The 21,763-nt window shown below is 32.0% G+C and overlaps 1 protein-coding gene across 2 annotated transcripts; it reads left to right on the top strand.

Annotated features, from left to right (window-relative positions):
* The first annotated feature begins 5,064 nt into the window (after positions 1 to 5,064).
* Positions 5,065 to 16,388, top strand: LOC145248042 (BBSome complex assembly protein BBS10-like). 2 transcript variants are annotated; one of them, XM_080109773.1, is made up of 3 exons: positions 5,069 to 5,393; positions 6,851 to 6,935; positions 12,979 to 16,388. In XM_080109773.1, exon 3 carries the CDS (start codon positions 14,287 to 14,289, stop codon positions 16,015 to 16,017), a length of 1,731 nt encoding a protein of 576 aa, XP_079965899.1. In that variant the 5' UTR covers positions 5,069 to 5,393; positions 6,851 to 6,935; positions 12,979 to 14,286; the 3' UTR covers positions 16,018 to 16,388. The 2 variants fall into 2 exon arrangements, with proteins under 2 accessions (XP_079965900.1, XP_079965899.1); XM_080109774.1 differs by lacking the exon at positions 6,851 to 6,935 and having other exon boundaries at positions 5,065 to 5,393.
* The last annotated feature ends 5,375 nt before the right edge of the window (positions 16,389 to 21,763 follow it).

Below are 21,763 nucleotides of genomic sequence, written 5' to 3'. Positions count from 1 at the left end.
TATAAATCATTGCACATCCAAAATTTCAGCTAGATCAGACAACTGGAAGTGGGTCAGGAGCATTACTTATTGCATGCCCCTCGTAGGCTTAGTAATAAAGAGATAAGTTGACAAGGGAGATAATTAAGTTCTCTTGCTTACATTACGTGGTGAACATAATACAAAATGTTGAACAAATTTTATACCCCTTCTAAACTTTGTCGAAAATTGTTTTTCATTAATAATTATTTTTCTGCCTTATTGTTTTCTGTAATTTTTGGATATGTTACTATTTGTGACATGACAATTATGTAGGTGCCATTTGTTTGATTTGAAATTTAATATTTTTTTGCTATTATAATATAGAAGCACCAAAACAATAAATAAATAAATAAAATTGACTTTTTTTTGCGTCTTCTCTTTTCCAGACAATTTTTTACCAAAATCATTTGCATTTAACGAGAAGTTGAATAAAACAAAGAAAGCATTACAAACAGAAAGGAAGTTCTAAGAATAACATTTAAAAAAGTACTTGCAACTTCTTTTTCTTTTAACTTCAGAAATAAGATGAGATAAAATGATATAAAATGAAGTAACTAACGAAAGTGTAATCATTTCAAAATAAATATTTTATTCGTAAATTAAAAATACTAAGTACAATGCAACATAGTATTTCACCAAATTTATTTGGCTCCACTCTCTCTCCACAATTTTCGTTTGGCCCTCATTCAATCAACTGGGTATCATAAGTCTATCATAAATATTTTCAGTTAACTGGGTATCATAAGTTTATTATAAGTTTATCAGGAGTTTAGGTCATTGGTTACCTGACTAGGGTATTAACACCATATGTTGAGATTTTGACACTCTTCTGTCAAAGAAAGTAGCACTAGTAATTTATATGAAAAATATGTGAGGGTAGGGTCACTGGCTAGGTAGGAAAATTGGTATTGATACCAATTCTGCAGTCAGGCGTGACTTGAGGCATTTACTAAGGGGGCATTGATAGTGTGGGAACTTGACCCATTTCAAACAGGAGTCACCCTACTAGAGAAGAACTGAGCATGGAAGCTAGGATGATGCTGGATCTACATCATCAGATTACATGCCCTGGTGGATGGGTTGAGGGCTGGAGCCACAGTTGGTGCAAGGTCTGTGATGGATGACATTGTCAAAACCCCTTATTGTAGGCCTGTAATATATTGGCACGTTGCCTGCAGAATTCAAGAGTAGGGAGGATGAGATGGGTGAGGTGTTCAGAGTAGGAGAAAATTGGAGATGCCTTGTACAAATCTTGTTGCTCTTCGTTGGACCCTTTTCAGGGTGTTCTTTTCTTTTAACTTTGGGCACCAGACCACAGAAGCATATTCCAAGTATGAGTGGATTAGGGACTTATAAAGAAGCAGGAAAACTGTATCTAGAGTTGTAAATATGTGTTTGCTAACTCTGAGAATCTGGTTGGTTTTATTGACTTGAAATATCTTGGTGTCATCAGCAAATGTGAGAACGAAGCTCTCAAGCATTTCCATGATATTAGTAATGAAGAGGATGAAGAGCCCTGGGCCGAGAACAGAACCTTGTGGCACACCACTAGTCACATTCGCTCAGTCAGAGCAAGTTCCATTGACCATGAATCAGTTTTCAGTGTGTGAGAAAACTATGAACCTATTGTAGGATTCCGAAGGCATTCAATTGTGCAAGGAGTTGCTCATGAGGGATAGCGTCAAAAGCCATAGTGTAATCCAGAAAGATGATATCAACTGGTAGATTATAATTCAGTGCCTATGTCCAGATGTCCAGGGCTTCAATGAGGTTAGTGATGGTTGAATTGTCAGAAGTAAATAAGTGTTATTGCTCACAAAGTTATTTTTCTTGAGGCGATCAGTAATGTTCTCGAATATTAGTCATTCCATGATTTTGCAAATAACTGATCTGTAATTTGCTGGGTTGGACTTGTCGCCTTTCTTAAAAATAGGGGTTACGATGGCAGACTTCCACTGACAAGGTACATATCTGTTGGCGAGGCTGGTAGAATGGAGTAGCAAGGATGTGAACCAATTCGTTGAGGATCTGCAAGTGTATATGGTCTGGCTCTGGTGACTTGTCAGTCTTGATGGCTTGCAGTACTTCCGAACCTTTGCTTTGGTTATAATGACTTTAATTTCTGAATCCATATGCTTGGGAGTGAATGATGGAAGGGAAGATGTATCCTCTTCCGTGAAGACACTATAGTATTGTTTATTCAGCACATTGGCCCTATCTTTATCATTACAGATCTGGGATACTACACTTGGTTGTTGTTCTGCTATTTACATAGTTCCAGAAAGCTTTACTGTTGGAACATGTCTCTTTGGCTAATTTAGACTCAAAGTCTTTCCTAGCTTTTCTACTTGCGTGTAATGCCTCATTCCTGGCTATAATGTACCATTTGGTAGTCGTGTCTGTCTCTTATGTTGAAATAGTGGATCCAGGAGTGGTGCTTGTTCTTGATTTTGAGAAGAGCAGCAGTGTTCATCCACAGAGGTTTTCTCTTGATAGTGTATATGTCCACAATCATTTAGATGTGCATTTTTTTACAGCATTCATAATAGATGATTCCAGGAAGTTAGCAATTTCTTGAGTACTTTTACCCTTTAGTGCATCCTTTCAGTTCAAGTCCAGCATAGTTCCCATGGCAGTGTAATCCGCCTTGTCATAGATGTAGCAGGTCTTGCTAGAGGAAGTATATTAATGGCCAAAGGAGAACTTGAATGAGGATCAAGGATTGTTAACTGATCAATCATCTCAAACTTGTTACTAAATCATCACGTGTGGGGATTTAGTTTCCCCTGGGTTCAGTTACATGCTGCAGGAAGTAAGTGTCCTTGATACACTCCACAAACCTAGAAGGTAGGCTGCTGGGATTAATATTCTCAAGCATGAGAGTTCAGTTGATAGTGGAATGATTATAATCACCTGCAGTTCATGTCATGGAGGATGCGGTCTAGTTCATGGAAAATACCCAAGAAAATCCTGTGTAGGTCTTCATCTAATGGGATAGCTACTTCTGTAGAGACTACCAACTAACAACTCTGTATTATCTCGCCCCTGATGGTGAGCCATGTGTTATTCTTATACGAAGAGTTGAATTCTGTATATATCTGGCTGGCACCAAATGAAGATTTAACATAGAGGCAGGTGCCCTAGGTATTGGTGCAAACAGGTCACTGGTGAAAAGATTGTAGCCAGCAATATTCGTTCTAGGTGTGTCTGGTATATACTCTATCTTGGGTTTGATTTCTGTGAGAATCATAATGTCGTAGTTGTTAGTGCAAGTAAGAATTGTCAGCTAATTGTACTTGCTCATCAAAGAGTTATCTACATTGATATAGTACACTGAGAGGTTTCCTATGGTGCATGCAGTCCAAGCTTGTGGCCTTGGTGGTACCTTTATGTCCTTTGTGTTTGCTGCACTGCTGTGGGATCTAGATTTGGTGCCTGCTCTATGATCCTGCTCTGTAGGATGATCCAATTTTTGGTAGGGTTTTCTCTCCGAACCTTCAGGAGCTGAGCCTGCAAGTTTTTTGAGGCAATCTGGTGTTTCTTAGAAAGGTCAGGTCTTATGTACTGTGAATCTCGTTGATGCTGTTATGTAATTCCTTGGCTCTGGCTAATATTTTTTTTTTTTTTTTCATCAAAAAAATCCAGCTCAACTTTTAGTAGTCTACTTTTTTCTTGCTGAGATGTCCTAGGTGAGTACCCATGCTTAGCTTCACTGTCAATTTTAATTCTTTCTTGATCATCTCTTGGACAGCTCAGGAGTCCTCCTCAGGTGTGTTTGATTCCGGAAAGCTAATCAGGTTCAGCTGCCTTTGTTTTATATCCATCCTCAAGCTCCTTCAATCCCTCCCTAAGGCTCATTATGTCTGAGGATGGTGGATGGGTGTGTGTTTTAGCCAGTTCAGATACCCTTTCCTCTATGTTCTTGATAGTCGCGGATAACTCTACATTGGCATCGACCAGTTTTTGCTCTGTAGAATCATTCAGGTCCACAAAGTGTCATTCATATACTACAATATCATGCATGTAAACTCCAGAGTCCATCTCAGAAATACTCGCATACGTGTGCCACCACTAATAATTCAGGATCCTGGGTTATCGGCATCAGCATTTTTGATTTTCTGTCCACTATTTCCACGACACAATACCAACACGTTTCTCGTTCTATGGACCCAAATATCAAGTGGCTGTACATTGCTCGGTTGTACTTCTTATGAAAAAATTTTGTTTCGTCTATTTCATTTGACATCTTTGGGACTCCCATCTCCCGAAATACCCCTTCAATTCAATAGGGTTTTATTCTATGAATTGACGGCATTCCTCTCTTCCAGAAAATTGCATACAGCAACAATGCGTTTTGGGCTCACAGCAGTTTATTTTGATATTATGCATTGCTCATAATCCTCATTATTAAGAAAATTGTTCATAAGGAAAGTTGGCACTTCTACAGAACTGGGACGAGATTTTGTAGTCGATAAAAGGAGTTTTGAGATTTAAAAAAAAACATAAAAAACCACAACGGTTTCAACTGATGGTTTTTGTCAATTTCATTAAGTTACAATGGTAGCTTCCAAATTATACTGTCGAAATTACCTGAATATTACTGAATTACTGAACAAAACAACTTTAATCGTGTTAGCAGGTGAAAAATTGCCGCCATCTTGTTTAAATCAAAACGGAAAATTACCTCCCTTTTAAACTTTCTTGTATCTTACAATCGTTTTCATCAAATTCTATGTTTTATTTTCTTTACTAAATAATTTTCTACCTTATCGATTTTCATAATTTTTTGGTATAATCATCTTAAAAATACGAGGAATGCGTAGATACAATTGTTTTTTGGGTGAAATTCAGTTTTACGATTTCCGAAATTTCGTAAAAGAGCCAAAATGTATGTAGTTTAGCTGTTTCGTATTTTAGAATGTGTGCTCGTTTTCGTAATGCATGCAATAAACTAAATGAAATGTAATTAAAAATAATTAAATTAATATTTAACGAATCTATTTTATTTTTAAATAAATTTTATTTGTTTTATTCAAATTCTCGTTAAATGAACGAATCTCTTTCGAGAGATTTGGGCAATAAATTATCGGAAAAAGGAGAAGACACAAACAAAAAAAAGTCTTGATAAACTCCTTTAATAACTTCCTTTTCGTTTGTTTTCTTTGTTTTATATCAAATTCTCGTTAAATGCAAAAGATTTCGGTACAAGATTGCAATTAATATTTCTAATTAATTTCTGTTCAAAATTTGAAAATGCGAACAAGATTTGAAGAAGTTTCGTTTCGGCATTTCATTTCAACAAGTTTTAACTGGTTGGCAATGGCAACAAGTTGTTTTCTTTATGTTTTCAGAAAGAATCTCCTTCCTCGAAGGTATTGTTGGTTTCTATTATTACGAATACGTACAATTTTTTTTCGATGTTTTCATTTTTTAATGTCTCGATTAAACTGTACAAGTACATTTTTTTTTTAAGAAGAAAACTAAATTTTTAATTTTATTTTGGAACACACAACTTACTAGCTACCTCCAACGCGCGTCGTGTCGCGTCACAGGTTTAACCCCCGCTGTCTGTATGTAACACGATGTAAATGTAATTTAATATCATAATCATCCTAACTTTTATGCCATTTTAAAGAAGAAGCTTCAAATAAACTGCTAATATTAAAAGAAAAATTATAGCATACAAAAATAATGAAAATGTGAGACAAAAATCGTGTTTTCATTATCGACGCTTTAAAACAACGTTCCTATGTAGTGATGTTTTTGAAGCCGTAGACATACCCATGTTTTTAAAATGTAGCAAGAATCAAATAATCGGCATATTTTCCTGAAATTTTCGATATTTATTCATTATTAAACAAACTTACATAATAAAAGTATGTTTCGTTAATTTTTTTAGTGTTCTCCCTCCCCTATATTTCATGTTACGAAAACTAAACAAAATAAATGTAGGTCGATAAAATTTTCAACCTTTTTTAAAGCTAAAAAGATCAAATCATTAAAATATATATATATATATATATATATATATATATATATATATATATATATATATATATATATATATATATATAATCCCGTTATTTATTTCACTTACCTTAAAATTGTAAATAAAATCAATATTATGTTAAAAATGAATAAATAAATAAATAAATAAACACTTTTTCTTGATAATTTTTTTTCTCGGTAATAAAATTATTTGAATTACAACAACAAAAAAACAGAATTCTAAAAAAATAATTATTTTTAAAAAGCTTTAAATGATATTAAATTCAAATATTCCGCAAAATGAAGTAAAACAAAGATATTTTTATGACAGGTTTCCAATATTAAAAAAATATATTCATATAAAAGAATATATGACTCTTGAGATAATAAAAATTGCAAATCCAAAATCGATCTAAAAAAGAAAAATCGTATTGATTTTGTTATTTAAAATGATAGAGAGTGATCTTTATTTTCTGGCGCCTTTTTCCAAAAAAGTATCGAGGCCTGTAAGCAATATTATCTTTAGATACATAAATGTCAACAGAAAGCATTAAAATTGATTTTATCTTATTAACCCTGGTCTGTGTAGTTCGTTAAAAAATCTATTTGTTTTACAGTATAAATATGAATATCCGATAGAAAAAAAAAACAAAAAAACTTCCATTAATACTTATAGCGCCAATGCCCATCCATAGAAATTGCTATAAAAATATAGTAAAAATAGTGAACATACGAAATGATGACGTTGCTGATATTGTGTAAAACGCTGACGTTTTACACACAGCTGTGGTGGTGATGCCTACTGCTTACGAACTCTTATCTTTTTTTTTTATTTCCTCAGGTATTACCTCCACTGTGATATTTGTTGATTGCCGATCGTCCGAAGTGCTCTCAATGGGAAAATGCAGACGAGTGATTATTATTAGGTTAGAGTCGACAGATCGATTTTTTAAAATATTTTATTATTATTATATATTATTAAATTATTATATATTATTAAATATTTTAATATTTAAATATTTTAACATTTTTTAAATATGTGGTTTTACTACAATACTATCCCATTGATTGTACACGCAATAATGCTTATCCCCGAGTGGCTTCCGGGCCTTGATGAGGGGTGACCTCCATGTAAAAAAAAAGAAAAGCTAAACCAACAGTACTTACTTAATTGCCATGTCGAAAATAGTAATATATCCAAAAATTGTGAAAATTCATTGAGTAGAACAACTACTAATGTGTTTTCAGTAAAAAAAAAAAAAAAAAAAGTATCTCTATCGACTAAAACAAAAGGTCGGTCAGTACATTGGCCCAAAAGGGAGATACATATGTCCCCTGTATTCGCAATCTTCAAGGTCTCCATATCTAGGGAAAACGCCATTTCTCCCAATTTTCCATAAAATACTTTTAACTATAAATAATTCTCTACTCGATGAATTTTCATAATTTTTTAATATGTTAATAATATATTAAAAAATTACATTATTATGTACTTTCACGATTTCATGATCCATTGATCCATCATTATTTTTTAAAACTGCCTTAAACAAGGGAAGTAATTCATTGTTCAAAATCCGTTTATTATTTAAGTATAACATGCAATTTCTTCGAAAGCTATCTTCATTAATAATTAATTTTCTACCTGATCATTTTTCGTAATTTTTTTTTTTTGATGTTTTATTAATTTTGACATGACAATTAAGTAAATACCATTGATTTTAATTGAAATTTGATATTTCAATTTTCGTTCTTACTCTGAACAAGCACTGAATTTTTATACTTTTAATTAACGAATATATTATATATTTAAATAGCACTATTACAATTTACAACCCATAAACTCAGTTTTAATTTTATGAGGAGGGTTCAGTTTTTGGATTCTGCAAGTTCATTTACATCGGCTACTAATTATACGATGAACGTTCCCACCATACATTAGCAAATTTTTCTTGTAGTACTTCTTGATGATTTCTTGTGAATAGTTCTATTTTCACTTTATATAATTTTTTTTCTGTTTTACAAAGTACAAAAAAATAAGGTGATATTGTTACTCATTTGAATGACTAATGTAGATTAAAATAACGATCATTTTAAATTCTAAGATTTTTATTTTAAGAAATTACATGCTCAGCGGCGTTCTATTTCTATTTATTTTTCAAAAAATAAATAAATATTTATTCATGAAACTTCCATTTTTAAAACTTTTCTTAAAATTCTCTTGAAAAAAATTGTTTAGAACTTTTTCTTGAAAAAAAAAAAAACATATTACAGTAGGTTGTTGTTTTCTTTTATTGATTTTCATTTATTTCTCTGATAAACGTTATATTTCCTAGCATTTTTAAGACTTGATTGGTGGCGCTCGGCACATTCCAACAGTATGTGACATACTGGTCGATCTCGAGCAAACACTTACAGAAATCTGGTTCTTAATATGCACCAGTGTTGGGATCATAAACAGCCTGGAAAAATATCTGCATAGAAAATATTTATTAAAAGAATTTAATATTTTAGATTTTAGAGTAGGGGATCACTTTCCTATATAAACTTAACATAGAATGAGCACACACTTTCTGGTCAGTTAGTAAATTGAGGAGTGTAACCGATTGGTGTTTCCATTTTTGGGGAGGAAAGAAGAAATGGCAGGCAGTGGAGCACTTATCCAGTTTATTATTATTTTTTTTTTTTTTTGTTTTAGATATAAAGTGGGAGGGGCGTTTTTAATTTAAATTTTTAGGTGGTGGGGAGATTTTTGTCTGAAATTAGCGGCCGTGTGCCAAAAAAAATATTTACAGCCATGATAGAAAATACTCATATTTGGCTAAGTAAAAGTGGCGATAACAAATGCAAAGATAAATCTTACAATCAGTATTTACACTTTGTTTTTGTTTTGTTGTAAGTTAGGGGTTCCTTTGTTAATTTAATGAATCTGAAATCAAAAACACTTAACAAGTATAAATTATGTACAATGACTAACTAGACTGAGCCTGAGTACAAATATATTTATTAACTGAGAAATGCAAAGGACGTGCAACATTTCACAATGACAATACAAATATTCATTAACTCACTACCTGGAAGGAATCTCTATCCTAGATAGGATGAGGATATTCTGCCAACACTGTAATACACTTATCATGGGGAATAAGTGTTTTCTACTATGCAGGGTAGGATAGTTTTTCTCACTTTTATGGGTTGTCTCTACAATATAAGGTAGGATTAGGGACTAAGATAGCATCACCTTACAAACCTCCACATATGTTTTGACCCACCATGGGGGAAGTAACCCACTGGTGTCTTAGCAACTGGTGTTCTTCATTTTTCCCCCTACAAAACTCCCGCCCAAATATGAAGTATCTGAAAATTTATTTTTACTTTTTTTTACATTTATACAAAAAAATGTTCTTAACATGATCAGGGTATCTTTCTGTTTGTCAAACAAGGTGTTTACATTGAAGGAAGGTTCTGTCACAAAGGAATTAATTTTGTGTGACAAGGTATCTTCTAGGGTGTTGTCTTCTTCCTTGACATGCTGGATAGCAACTGTAAACTGGAGGATGTATTCCATTTAGTGAATGTCTCGGTGAATATTTGTCTGCGGAATACTGCAAGGTACTTAATAGAAGTTTGTGGTCTGTAATTATGTGGAACTGCTGACTTTCCAGGAGTTCTGAAAATGGCATATTGCGGAGAATGCAGCTTACAACTCTCTGGAAAATGTACTGTAGCATGTTTCGGCCTTTGTTAGTTTTCTGGAGAAGAAAGAAATGGCTTTCTGATCCATATTTTTCTTGCAGAACAACTCCAATACAAGTTGCAAGGGCATTTATTGCCAGCTATAGTTTACAGTCAGTTTGAATGTGAAATTACTTGATGATTTCCTTCAACAGAGACTTTATTTCGTTGAATGCCATTATTGCACCCTCGTTCATAGTCAGCTAACACACTTCCTAACTTCTGGCATAGTGCTACCGGAAGCAGTGACAAGGCAAGTCAATTCCTTCACTTTTATTGTTCTTCAGTATTTCTATTGTGAAGCGATTTATTGAAATGAAATATAAGAAGAGGACATTTTTGAAAATTATACAATAAAAATTAACAAAATTATAAAAAGATAAAAATAACACAATTATAAAAAGATAAAAATAACACAATCTTTATTTGCACTTTTAATAACAAAATTAAATAAATAAAAAAAAAAAATTTTGTTGAATGTTCTCTACCATGCAATGTAGTAAGGTTTACTCACTTTCGTGGATTGTTTCTATCTTGTAAGGTAGGATTAAGTCTAGGATAACGTCAATTGCATTCTACCATATGGATTTTGACCCACCGTAACTTTCGCCTCCTGCTGTCTGAATCTCACTGCATAAGGCAAAGTCACTCACCAGTATCTTAGCAACTGTTGTTCTTTATTATTCCCCTACGGCTTTTTTGTTTTTTTCCATGAATATATTTAATGAAATGTTGATTTTATTCTTTTGTCTGAGTGTACTGTTTAATTTTGTTGCTTTTCTGGTTAGTTTTTGGTTGTTTGGATATAAAAAAAATCATTTTTAACTTTTTTTTTATTTCAAATTATTTAAGATAACATGTTTTTTTTGTTTTTTTTTCCTGGGATTAATGAAAGGAATTGAGGATGTGCAAGGTATGATCTGTATAGGTCATACAATTATATGGGATGTTAACAAAGTTTGCTTGTTCATCTGTTTCTGTTTTATGGGCAAAAGGTGCACTCTGGGCTCATTTGCGCATTGTTTCTGGCAGTGCTCAAAAGTAAAGAAATGGCCAAAACGAAAGCAATTAGACCCCCCCCTCCCAGTTTTTTTTTTTATTTTATTAGTTTGGGTGAGAGGATGGGTTCATCTGCAGAAGGATTTTAAATTTACAAAAACTTATGTAATCTTCTACAAAAGGCAAAATAGTAGCATGTAAAAACACAAAGTTGATTTTTAAATAATAAAATTTGTCATCTGCTGAAATATTCGCATCAGTTGTCTTCAGAATCAGTAAAAGTCGGAACAGCTTTGACTTCCTCTATTCATAGTCACAACTGCTTACGCCATGACTGCCAATCTATGGGTGCCCATTCAAAATGTTCCCACACTTTATTTTATTGTGAAAAAATATCAACAAAAAATTACACCACACCCTCAAATATACACATGCATTTTCTTTTATTTTGACAGAAAAAGAAATTTACTCTAAAACATCAAATATTGTTTCTACACTTTATTTTAGAAAAAAAAGCCTTCCACCCCACCTTCAAAAAAAGAAAAAAATTAAATTCAAATATAAGCTTAGTTAGCCCATACCTACTCCCATCTAGCACAAATTTTGGTTTTCCCTCCAAAATAAAAATATTTAAAAAAAATGGTTCTACATTTGTATATTAGCACTAACTGGTCCGAAATTGGATGCTTATTTTATGTGGAATTTATATAGAAAAGTGATCTCCACTCTTTTTAATTTTTAAATCTCTTTTTATGAGGATATTTTTTTAAATTGTATACATGTAATCACCTACAAAAAGTATAATGTGATTTTTATTTTGGGGTAAATTACGATCGAAATGTACACAAGTACAGCTTTCAAACAAGGCAAAACCAGTTTTTTGTTTGGCATCCTCCAGCTGTTTATGCAAAACACTTAGTCAATCAGAAGGCATCTTTCTGTTTTCTGGTGCAAATATCCAACAGAAACGTCAAAATCTTTCTTCCCAAATCTGTGCTAACTTCAAAATAAATCTGCAAGAGTCATTAAATTATTAATTAAACCTAATTATTATAAGATTATAACTAATTATTTGTTAAGATTATGTTTCAATGTCTATTTATAAAATTATTGGATGTAAAAAGCTTAAAAACTTTTCAATCTTTTAATATGTGACATATTTTAAAGTCAGTTTAAATGACTTTTTATTTGGCAGTTTAAATGTTTTGAAATTCTTTTTAAATACCAAAGTGTTCTTGAAATAAAAATATTTGGTAAAAAAGTAAATTTAATGAAAAAGTCTTTTCTAGCATATTTTATGAACTATTCCACTTCTCAACAAACAAAAGAAAAGAGTTAATAAAAGATTTGATATCAAAATGAGAGCAGCAGATTGCATGCTGCTGATAAGTTGGAAAGGTGCACCTTGTATTCATTCGGGTTGACATCTGAAATCCAACTGGTTTAGATGCGTGAAAAATATATAAGTAGTTAATATCATTATTTTCATAGCAGGTGCTCGACTGAACTCCAATCTATGGCCCCTCCTCCCCTGCCAAACTTTCACAAAAACACTCTACTAGCAACAACCACTTTATACAATTTTCCCCACTCTTTATTTGTGCCTAAATCTAAATGCATATTTCATGAACAAAGCTTCTTTCCCAGAACTGCTCGCCTGTGGAACACTGTTCTGCTGGCCTGCTTCCTTGTTGACTACAACACAGTATCTTCAAATCCAATGTAAACAAATTTATGTTGAGCCGTCCCCATAAATAATAAAATTCTACCCAATTTACAACATTAACGATGACGATACTACCACCTTACATTCATTAACCTTTGAGTGACTTTCAGGCCTTGATAAGTGGTGACTCCTAAAAAAAAAAAAATAAATAAATAAAATAAAAAAAGTAGAAATATATCGCATGCAAAGTTGGATAATAGATTAACAATCACTCCACATAGGATATATCACCTTACATGCTCATAATTAGTCGATCAATATGTAACTGCTACAGTGTAACAAAGAAATTCATTCCTTTTTCGTTTGTTTTTCAAATAGCAAAAGATTAATTTTTTTATTAATTTTTATTAATTTCAACATGACACGTTTGTGCGTAATAGTGTTTTTACCTAAAATACTTTTTTTTTAATCGAATCATACTGCACAAGCACCATAATTCTTTTATAAAATTCAAACCTCAAATGAAATTCCATTGAACATTTTTGTTTTAAAACTATCTTCTTTCCTTCCAGATCTCCATGACAATGATGGACAACTTTAATCAAAGAATACCTTTCAGTACAAAGGAGCATTTTGATGTAAACGCAATTAATTTTGGAGGAGTTATAGTTAACAAAGCTTTTTGAATTGCAATTAAGTTCAGTAGCCATTTTTGATTTCATAATTTTGTTTTCAATATAAATAACGTATTTAACAATAAATTATCCAAGGCTACTTTTTTAAGGTTGCCAGTTAGAATACACTCCAAATTATAATTGTGTCAAATTAATAACAGATTAGATTGGCGCAAGACAAGTCACACATTTCAAAGATAACTTTTGTCTCCACAAAATAAAATTGAAATTGATAAAAAACAATTGAAGATATACTATAAGATAAAAGTGATGCCAAAATACAAAACTTATACGTGAAAAGTTCTACAATTTGCATAGGAAAACTTGTTTATGAGATCAGGAATGTCAAGCTCATTCAAATATTCATCTTTGATACTTATAAATGTTAAATTATGTATTTTTCCATTTGTGATTCTTGGTTCATTTTTGATTCTCTTCAATTTTGACAAAGATCTTTATTGGTCGCTGTAGGTCCAGAAATGAATTTCTGCATTTAAAAAAAAATCTTATTGCAAATTATTATTTGTGTTTTTTTTTTAAATTATGTGTTTAACAAAATTTTTTTTTTAAACCTTTTTTATTAGATTTGTTAAAGATGCAGTTTCAGTTTTGAGTAATACAGACAAATAAACCAAACCTTAACCAAACCAACACTCATCAGGATATAATGAAACAAGATTTTCTTTTTTACCACAAGATCTGCAAAGTGGTGATTGTGACATCAGTCACTATATTAATCAGCAGCACCTCAAATGCACAATGATTTTCTAAAATATAAGTGGCCAATACTTTTTTTAAATTCTTAAATCCATCAGAGATTTTTGTGTTCAAGAATAGAAGTATTTTTAAAGCTAGTATGTAGTCTTTCATCAGTTTAATACAATTTTCAAATTTTCTTTTCTTCTTTTGGCCTGATGGCATACAAAGTGGATATCCAAGATTAATTTGCACATTTTAGATCAGTTAATGTAAAAAAAATTAAAAGTTTAAATCAGATCGAATCATCAAACAAACAGCATAGACAGGTGTAGTATGAGGATATTATCAATGAGAATAAAGGTGGAAGACAACTATGATATGAAGAGGAGGTAGCAACTATTGAAACATGATAGATTACCATTTCTAATTGAAACAAGCATTGGATTACCACATAGTTGCAGTACATGGTAGAAATGGCAAATGTAGCTTAAAGAAAACAAAAAATATATGAAACGTTTAACATATATGATAGCAAAAATGACGATTCCTTATTCTGAATTGTCACTCTCAGAAGTGTTACATGTTTGTTCCTCCTTAGAAGATATTTCGGCTCATTCCATTGGTTCTTCCAATCAGAAGACTTTACTGACCTCTTCCACTGGTTCTGTCTTTTTTGTGACAGATGGCATTGATATCCTCAGTTCTCTACACTTTTCTCATCCTATCGCTCGTTATGTGATCGCTTCCCTTCGACGCATGCACAACTATTCTGCTGATGGCAGCAAACGTTTCATTCTTTATACCACAGAAATTCTACGTTCTGTTCAAAAGCATTTTGAGACTTGGGGGAGTTTCGGCTATGGAAGGAATGAAAAGGACTTTCAAAGAAAGTTATCAATTATCCTGAAAAACTTTCAAACAGATTTGTTTTCTGAGAAGATATTAACAAAATTTCTGCCATTCTGTTGTCAGGTTAAATGTTCTGACATGGATAAAATGTTTAATCAGCTCGAAAAAATCAGTCGGACCATTTTGATTAGTTCTTATGATGATTCTGATTCTGGGTTTTTGGCAACATTAATTATCAAGTTTTTGCAACAAAGCACAACAGATAGCAATTCTATTTTGGAAGTCATTCAATGTGCTCTTGAGAATTTTGATTTGTTTGTTGCAGAAGGAAGTGATAAACATTTTACTTCCTCTCAGATCATTCCAGGAATACCGATTCCACTGCAGAAACAGAACTCAAGGGTTGATTTCATTCATGAAGGAAAAATTTCTTTTGTCATGTTAAATAACTTTATTGAAATAGACCAATATGAAAACTTAACGCAAATAAGTCTGAAAATTTCCAAGAATTTAGATTCCTCAGCTCTTTTTTCCTTCAAGAATGACTTATTCAAACGCTTCCTCAATAATTGCAATTCTTATGGCATCCAAATAGTTCTGTGCGCCAAAGAAATTCCACGATTTGCTGAAACGTTCTTTGCACAACATCAGATTTTGGCAGTTGCATACGTTTCAGAAGAGATCTTTGAATATTTCAGACACATTTTAAAGAAACATCCACTGAACAACATCTTAGACCCAATCACTACTACAAATATTTGTAATGCATCTTTTTGTAAGAAATCTTTAATAAATGGTTCCATGTACTTACTACTTGGTGTTGAGCAACAGGAACAGGTCAGCATCTCTTCCACATTTTTATTGTCAGCACCAACGCCTGCCTTGTACCATAATCTGTGTAGACAGATAAAAAAATGTTTAAAATCTTTAAGAATGTCTTTTCAAACTTCCTCATTGAATATGTCTGACCAATTGTTTAAAAGTAAAGTTTTAAATTTCAATGATGAATTTCAAGAAATATCAAATATTGATTATATTCCCAGAAATATTGTGACAATTCCTGTTAATTTTTTTCAGTTTAGATTGTGGCAATTATTTGAAGACTCTTCTTTTAAATGGTGTTTGGATTCTAAATGTAATGACGCCAAGATTTTGGAAGATATTCTTGCACCTGCACTTAAACATGTTTTTCTGAAATGTTCTGGCGAATCTAAGAGAAATGTGTTGGAGAAAACATTTCAAAACATGATTGACAATTTTCAGGAAGATACTCAGAAATTTTGGTTGCCTTTGCAAACTGAATTCTATATTCTACAATCAGCAGTTGACCTTATTCAGCAACTGTTACGTATCGAAGGAATCATTAAAATAAAAAGAAATAAAAAATGAATCAGTTTTAATAATTGAAAATTTTTTAATTAATTTTTACTTTTGAATTATCAGAACTACTATTTCCATTTTGGTTGATATTTTCACGTTTCGGCTGATGTAATTTCTGACCTTCTTTAGATGCATCTTTCAAAATCTGGAATCTTTGTTAAACTTGCAAACTTATACACAATTTTGAATTGAACCTTTGTAATCGAAGTCAAAAAAAAAAACTGTGGAGAGCAAGAGGTCCCCTCAACTTACTCCATCCTCTCCTAATTCTTGCAATTACACTAGCACCTGCTCCACCCTGTGCTCCAATGGTATCACCAACAAAACTTCAGGACAGCCTCAATAATCTTGCCATGCAGATATAATTTCTTCATATCTAACTTCTCGTTTGTGTTCATTGTCTTGCATTTCTTATGCACAAATTGCTTAGATTCTAGTCAACTAACATACTTAATTTCCCGCATAACACTACCGGAAGCAGTGACAAGGCAAATCGGTTTCTTCACTTTTATTGTTCTTCAGTATTTCTATTGTGAAGTGATTTATTGAAATAAAATATAAGAAAATGACATTGAAAAATATACAATAAAAATTAACAAAATTATAAAATAGATGAACTGACACAATTAGTCTTTATTTGCATTTTTAATAACAAAATTAAAAAAATAATTTTTTTATTTCAGTGAAATTTTATAAGAAATATATGTTTATGAAATTATAAAAATATTTTTTTTTAATTTTGAAAATAAAAGCTTTTATTTGAATTCATATACTAAATATGTTTATGAAATTATAAAAATATTTTTTTTATAATTTTTAAAATAAAAGCTTTTATTTGAATTTATATACTAAATATATGTTTATGAAATTATAAAAATATTTTTTTTATAATTTTTAAAATAAAAGCTTTTATTTGAATTTATATACTAAATATATATTTATGAAATTATAAAAATAATGGTTTTTTAAATTTTAAAAATAAAAGCTTTTATTTAACTTTATATGCTAAATATATGTTTATGAAATTATAAAAATATATTTTTTTAAAATTTTAAAAATAAAAGCTTTTATTTAACTTTATATGCTAAATATATGTTTATGAAATTATAAAAATATTTTTTTTAATTTTTAGAATAAAAGCTTTTATTTGAATTTATATACTAAATATGTTTATAAAATTATAAAAATATTTTTTTTATAATTTTTAAAATAAAAGCTTTTTTAACTTTATATACTAAATATATGTTTATGAAATTATAAAAATATTTTTTTTTAATTTTGAAAATAAAAGCTTTTATTTGAATTTATATACTAAATATATGTTTATGAAATTATAAAAATAATTGTTTTTTAAATTTTAAAAATAAAAGCTTTTATTTAACTTTATATACTAAATATATGTTTATGAAATTATAAAAATATATTTTTTTAAAATTTTAAAAATAAAAGCTTTTATTTAACTTTATATACTAACTATATGTTTTTGAAATTACTGTTTTCTTGGTGCATAGTTCCGTGGCTGATATTACTTTATAAACTAAATAGTTCATTACTTAAAAAAATTTTTAAACGCATTTTCAATTCTTTAAAAAAAAAAAAAAAGAAGAGCGCAAAAAGTGTTTTCAATAATTCTTTAAAAAAACTCAAACTAATTTCAATAATTCTTAATGAAATAAGACTGAAAAACTTTTCAATGATTATAAAATAATTAAAAGGAAAGATTAGAAAAACGTAATAAAAAAAAAGTACATGCACAGGAGAGACATAGACATGAGAGAAAAAAAGCGAAGAAACTGATTTGCCTTGTCACCACTTCACCTAGCACTACACCAGAAGTTAGGAAGTACATTAGCTGACTATATCAGTAAAACTAGTACAGAATTAAATGCAATACAGCAACCACTAATCTATATATATATAAAAGCGAAAATGTGTGTATGTATGTTCGCTTTTATGCATGTCTAAGAAAGGCTTTTTTCCGAGAAGCGGTCGGTCAGCTCACAACTTCTTAAAACTTTTTATATCACATATAAATCATAATATCTCCGAGTTAACAACAGAGGTCGCCTATCTATTTAATTTGCTCGACTTCGGGAAGATAAATATTCAACATTTTTCGCTCGCCGCATGTGGATTCCGTATAATAAAAGTGACACTAATTCTGGCGGTATTTTTCCAGTCACGATCGCCGGAAATGTCCGAAAGCAATCAGCTTGGATCAATGTGGAAATATTTTCCTTATATCAGACAACTGTTATTCAATTTGGACAAGGGGAGCTGGGCCCCCGCCCCCCAACATCTTGGGAAAATAAAAATAAAAAAGCGTTCCCGCATTAAATAAAATACTACCTCGCAGTCAAAGTTGACCTCATTAAGTCATTAAAAGTGCACCTGTCAATTCTAAGTAATTAAATAAATTCAAACATGTTTCTGTTAGTATGTCGCAGGGCTCAGTGGTTAACATCGCACGCTTTTTTTTCACACTTTAATTTCCAACTTTCCCTCAAGGGTTCGGGTTCGATCCTCATACTCACCTACCAAAACTTTTTTTTTATTTTAACCCCCACCCCTACCTCCGGAGTTTTGATTTACCCAAAGCCACACACACCTCCAAGCACCCGGGCAACGCCAGGTACCCCCCACTAGTCTATATATATAAAAGCAAAAATGTATGTATGTTTGTTTGTCTGTCCGCTAAAAACTTTCGACAGACACGACAAAAATTCACAAACTCGGTATCATATTGAAGCCCCATCTTTCGCCCGAAAAATATCAAAAAATTGGCCAAAAACGTTATTTTTTTCACCCCAAAATTGACAATTTTCGACAGGGGGGGGGTCAACAAAAACCGTTCCCTCGTGATGATGACCGGTTCTACGCATGCGTCAGATGACGTCATGACCTGATTTACTTTAAATAGTTGAAGAACTGACTAAATTTCATGTACGTCGCGTTAGCTCAGTTGGTTAGCGCGTTGGTTCGTTATCTAAACGTTTTGGGTTCAAATCGTTGTGTGAGATGTCTTTTTTTTTTTTTTTGGCGATTTTTTAAATTCAAATATTGAAACAGTGTTATTCAAGCAATTTTTCACGTAACGTTCGTTTTTCTGGGTTTTTTTTTACATCGTACCCACTGATTTTTTAAATTTTAATACCGAAACAGGCTTATTTAAGCCATTTTTCACATGTTTTTTTTTTTGGTTTTAACGTTCGTTTTTCTGTTTTCTTTTTTTTTTTCGATTTTTACATTTAACATCATTCGTTTGCCTTACGTTAGTTTTTTTTTGTTTTTTTTTCGATGTTTTTGATTACCCACCCCCTGCTTAAGTTTTAACGTTCATTTTTATGCTTTCTTTTTTTACTTTGCTTATAACAAACAAACCTGGTCATTGACCTCATTTGCTGAATAGCTATTGCTTACGTCGTCGTCGTCGTAACATTCTATGACTTCCGTGCGGGCACCTATCAATTTGGTTCTTACTTAAATAAATTCAAACATCTTTCAGTAACTCATTCTGGCTGGCCGAACGGTTCATGTTTTTTTCACATTTTATTTTCAAACTTCGCCTCAGGGCTTCAGGTTCGATCCTACCCCCCCCCCCCGGTTTCTTTTTTATTTAAGAGCACACACACCTTCAAACACTCGAGCAACGCTGGGTACCCCCGCTAGTCTATATATATAAAAGCGAAAATGTGTGTATGTATGTATGTTTGTATGTCTCGCAAAAACTTTTGACACGGGTCACAGATTTTCGCCAAATAGGTATCATTTTAAAGTTCGAACCTTCGCCCGACAAATATCGGAAAATTGGCCAAAAACATTCATTCCTTCACCCTAAAATCATCAGTTTTGTACAGGGAGGGGTGCCGAAAAAATCATTCCTTCATTTTCTCTGCTCCTGCTACTACAACAATGACGTCATGTTTGACCTAGAAAACGTTCGCGTTAGTTTCAACCACCTGCAAGTGTTTTAAAGGTTTAATTTTATCTGTTATTAAGTGTATGTCTCTTTGGCGTAGGGGTAACATGTCGGGCATTTTTTTCTGCCTTAGCCTCGATGTTTCGGGTTCGAGTCTGTCTTTCTACTTAAACTTTTTTTCCCTCTTTTACACCTTTTTTTTTCCCCTTTTTTTTTTTTACGTTTGTTCGCTGTTTTGCTTTGTATTGGTTTTTTCAATTTTTCTTAATATCGTGTTTTTTGTTTATAATATTAAAACAGGGTCGCCCTCTCCTATGTACACACCCCCAAACTAGTTATAAATAAAAGATTAAAACACTAATATTTATGTGTGTGTACAAAGTAGTAATACTACACATCTAAATATGGTTATGGTTAAAGCTTCCAAAACATTACACACACACACACACACACACACATATAAAGTGTGCTTTTTAAGAGGTGGCAAACTTTGAATTAAAATAAATTACAGAAAAATATTTTTATTATACAAATATGTGGTTTATTTCAAAGATTAATTTTTGTCATTTATAATTTAAATATAATTTTGGGCATATATTCCCTGTGGCTCATGTGTATATAGAGTAATCTAAAGGTCCAATTTTGCATCTCTATGCATTAAATTATGCTGTATTTTCGCAATAACGCATTGACTACTGTCATCTAAATGGTCTTTTGTGTTTGCTTTGTCAGCATAGACATGAGACTTTACATATCCCCAAAGAAAATAATCTAATGGGGTCAAGTCACACAGACGAGATGATTAGTTGGAAGGTCCATTTCATAAAATTATTCATCAAATGTTTCTCTCAATAAATTAATCATCTGTCCTACTGAAACCACATGATGAATTGCCAAACTAAGCTAAACTCACAATAACAGATAGTTTCTAAATCTGCAATTAAGAAAATAAAGTTGTCAATTTAAAGTTTGTCACCTCTAAAAAAACACTTTCTTTCTCTCTCTCTCTCTCTCTCTCTCTCTCTCTCTCTCTCTCTCTCTATATATATATATATATATATATATATATATATATATATAATTTTCACCCATACAAGGCACATTGCCACTTTGATGTAGGGGGACATAAGCTAAAGGGGTACTATGTAGGAAGTTTGGCAGCAAGATGTTGGTTCACGTTACACTTGAACTTCTGCATGTTAGTACAGTTGGGGAGACAGGGACCTGGAAGGGAATTCCAAAGTCTAGTAGTTCTGGGGAAGAAACTACTGGAGTAGAAGGCTCTCTTACATCTAGGGACCTCTACTGTGAAGGGGTGGGATTTAGCTGCTTGTCTGGTTTGTCAGGGGTATTTACGTCAAGGGGGTACAAGTGCTTGCAGTTCGTCAGAGCATTCACCATTAAAATACTTATAGAACGCAGAGGAATGCAACATTTCGTCGATGAGACAGAGGCTGAAGCTTACATGACAGTTCAGGGCCTATCAGGTTGGCGACTCTCTTTTGAACCTTGTCTATATATATATATATATATATATATATATATATATATATATATATATATATATATCATGGTCCCCTTTCTGTCTTGAGGGAAATGGATACTCCCTGCAAGAGTAACTGTGTATGCAATTGTGAGGCAAAGGTTGCACAATAGGCAACCATACCTCTCCTGAATCAGCACTGCTCGGTTCCAGTGGCAAGGAGAAGTCCAGAACGACTGAAAACAATGCTGAAATAAGTAGAGAGCACATACAGCACCTGGTATTCCCAAAATTGTCATCCGTTTTAGTACTGATTAAGCTCAACATTGCTTAACTTTGATGATCTAACAGAC

This window comes from Euprymna scolopes, chromosome 26 (assembly GCF_053919585.1).
Source record: "Euprymna scolopes isolate OS-2025 chromosome 26, ASM5391958v1, whole genome shotgun sequence".
NCBI classification, from domain to species: domain Eukaryota; kingdom Metazoa; phylum Mollusca; class Cephalopoda; order Sepiida; family Sepiolidae; genus Euprymna; species Euprymna scolopes.
Note: the sequence above shows the minus strand (reverse complement) of the source record. Positions and strands in the feature narration are given on the sequence as shown.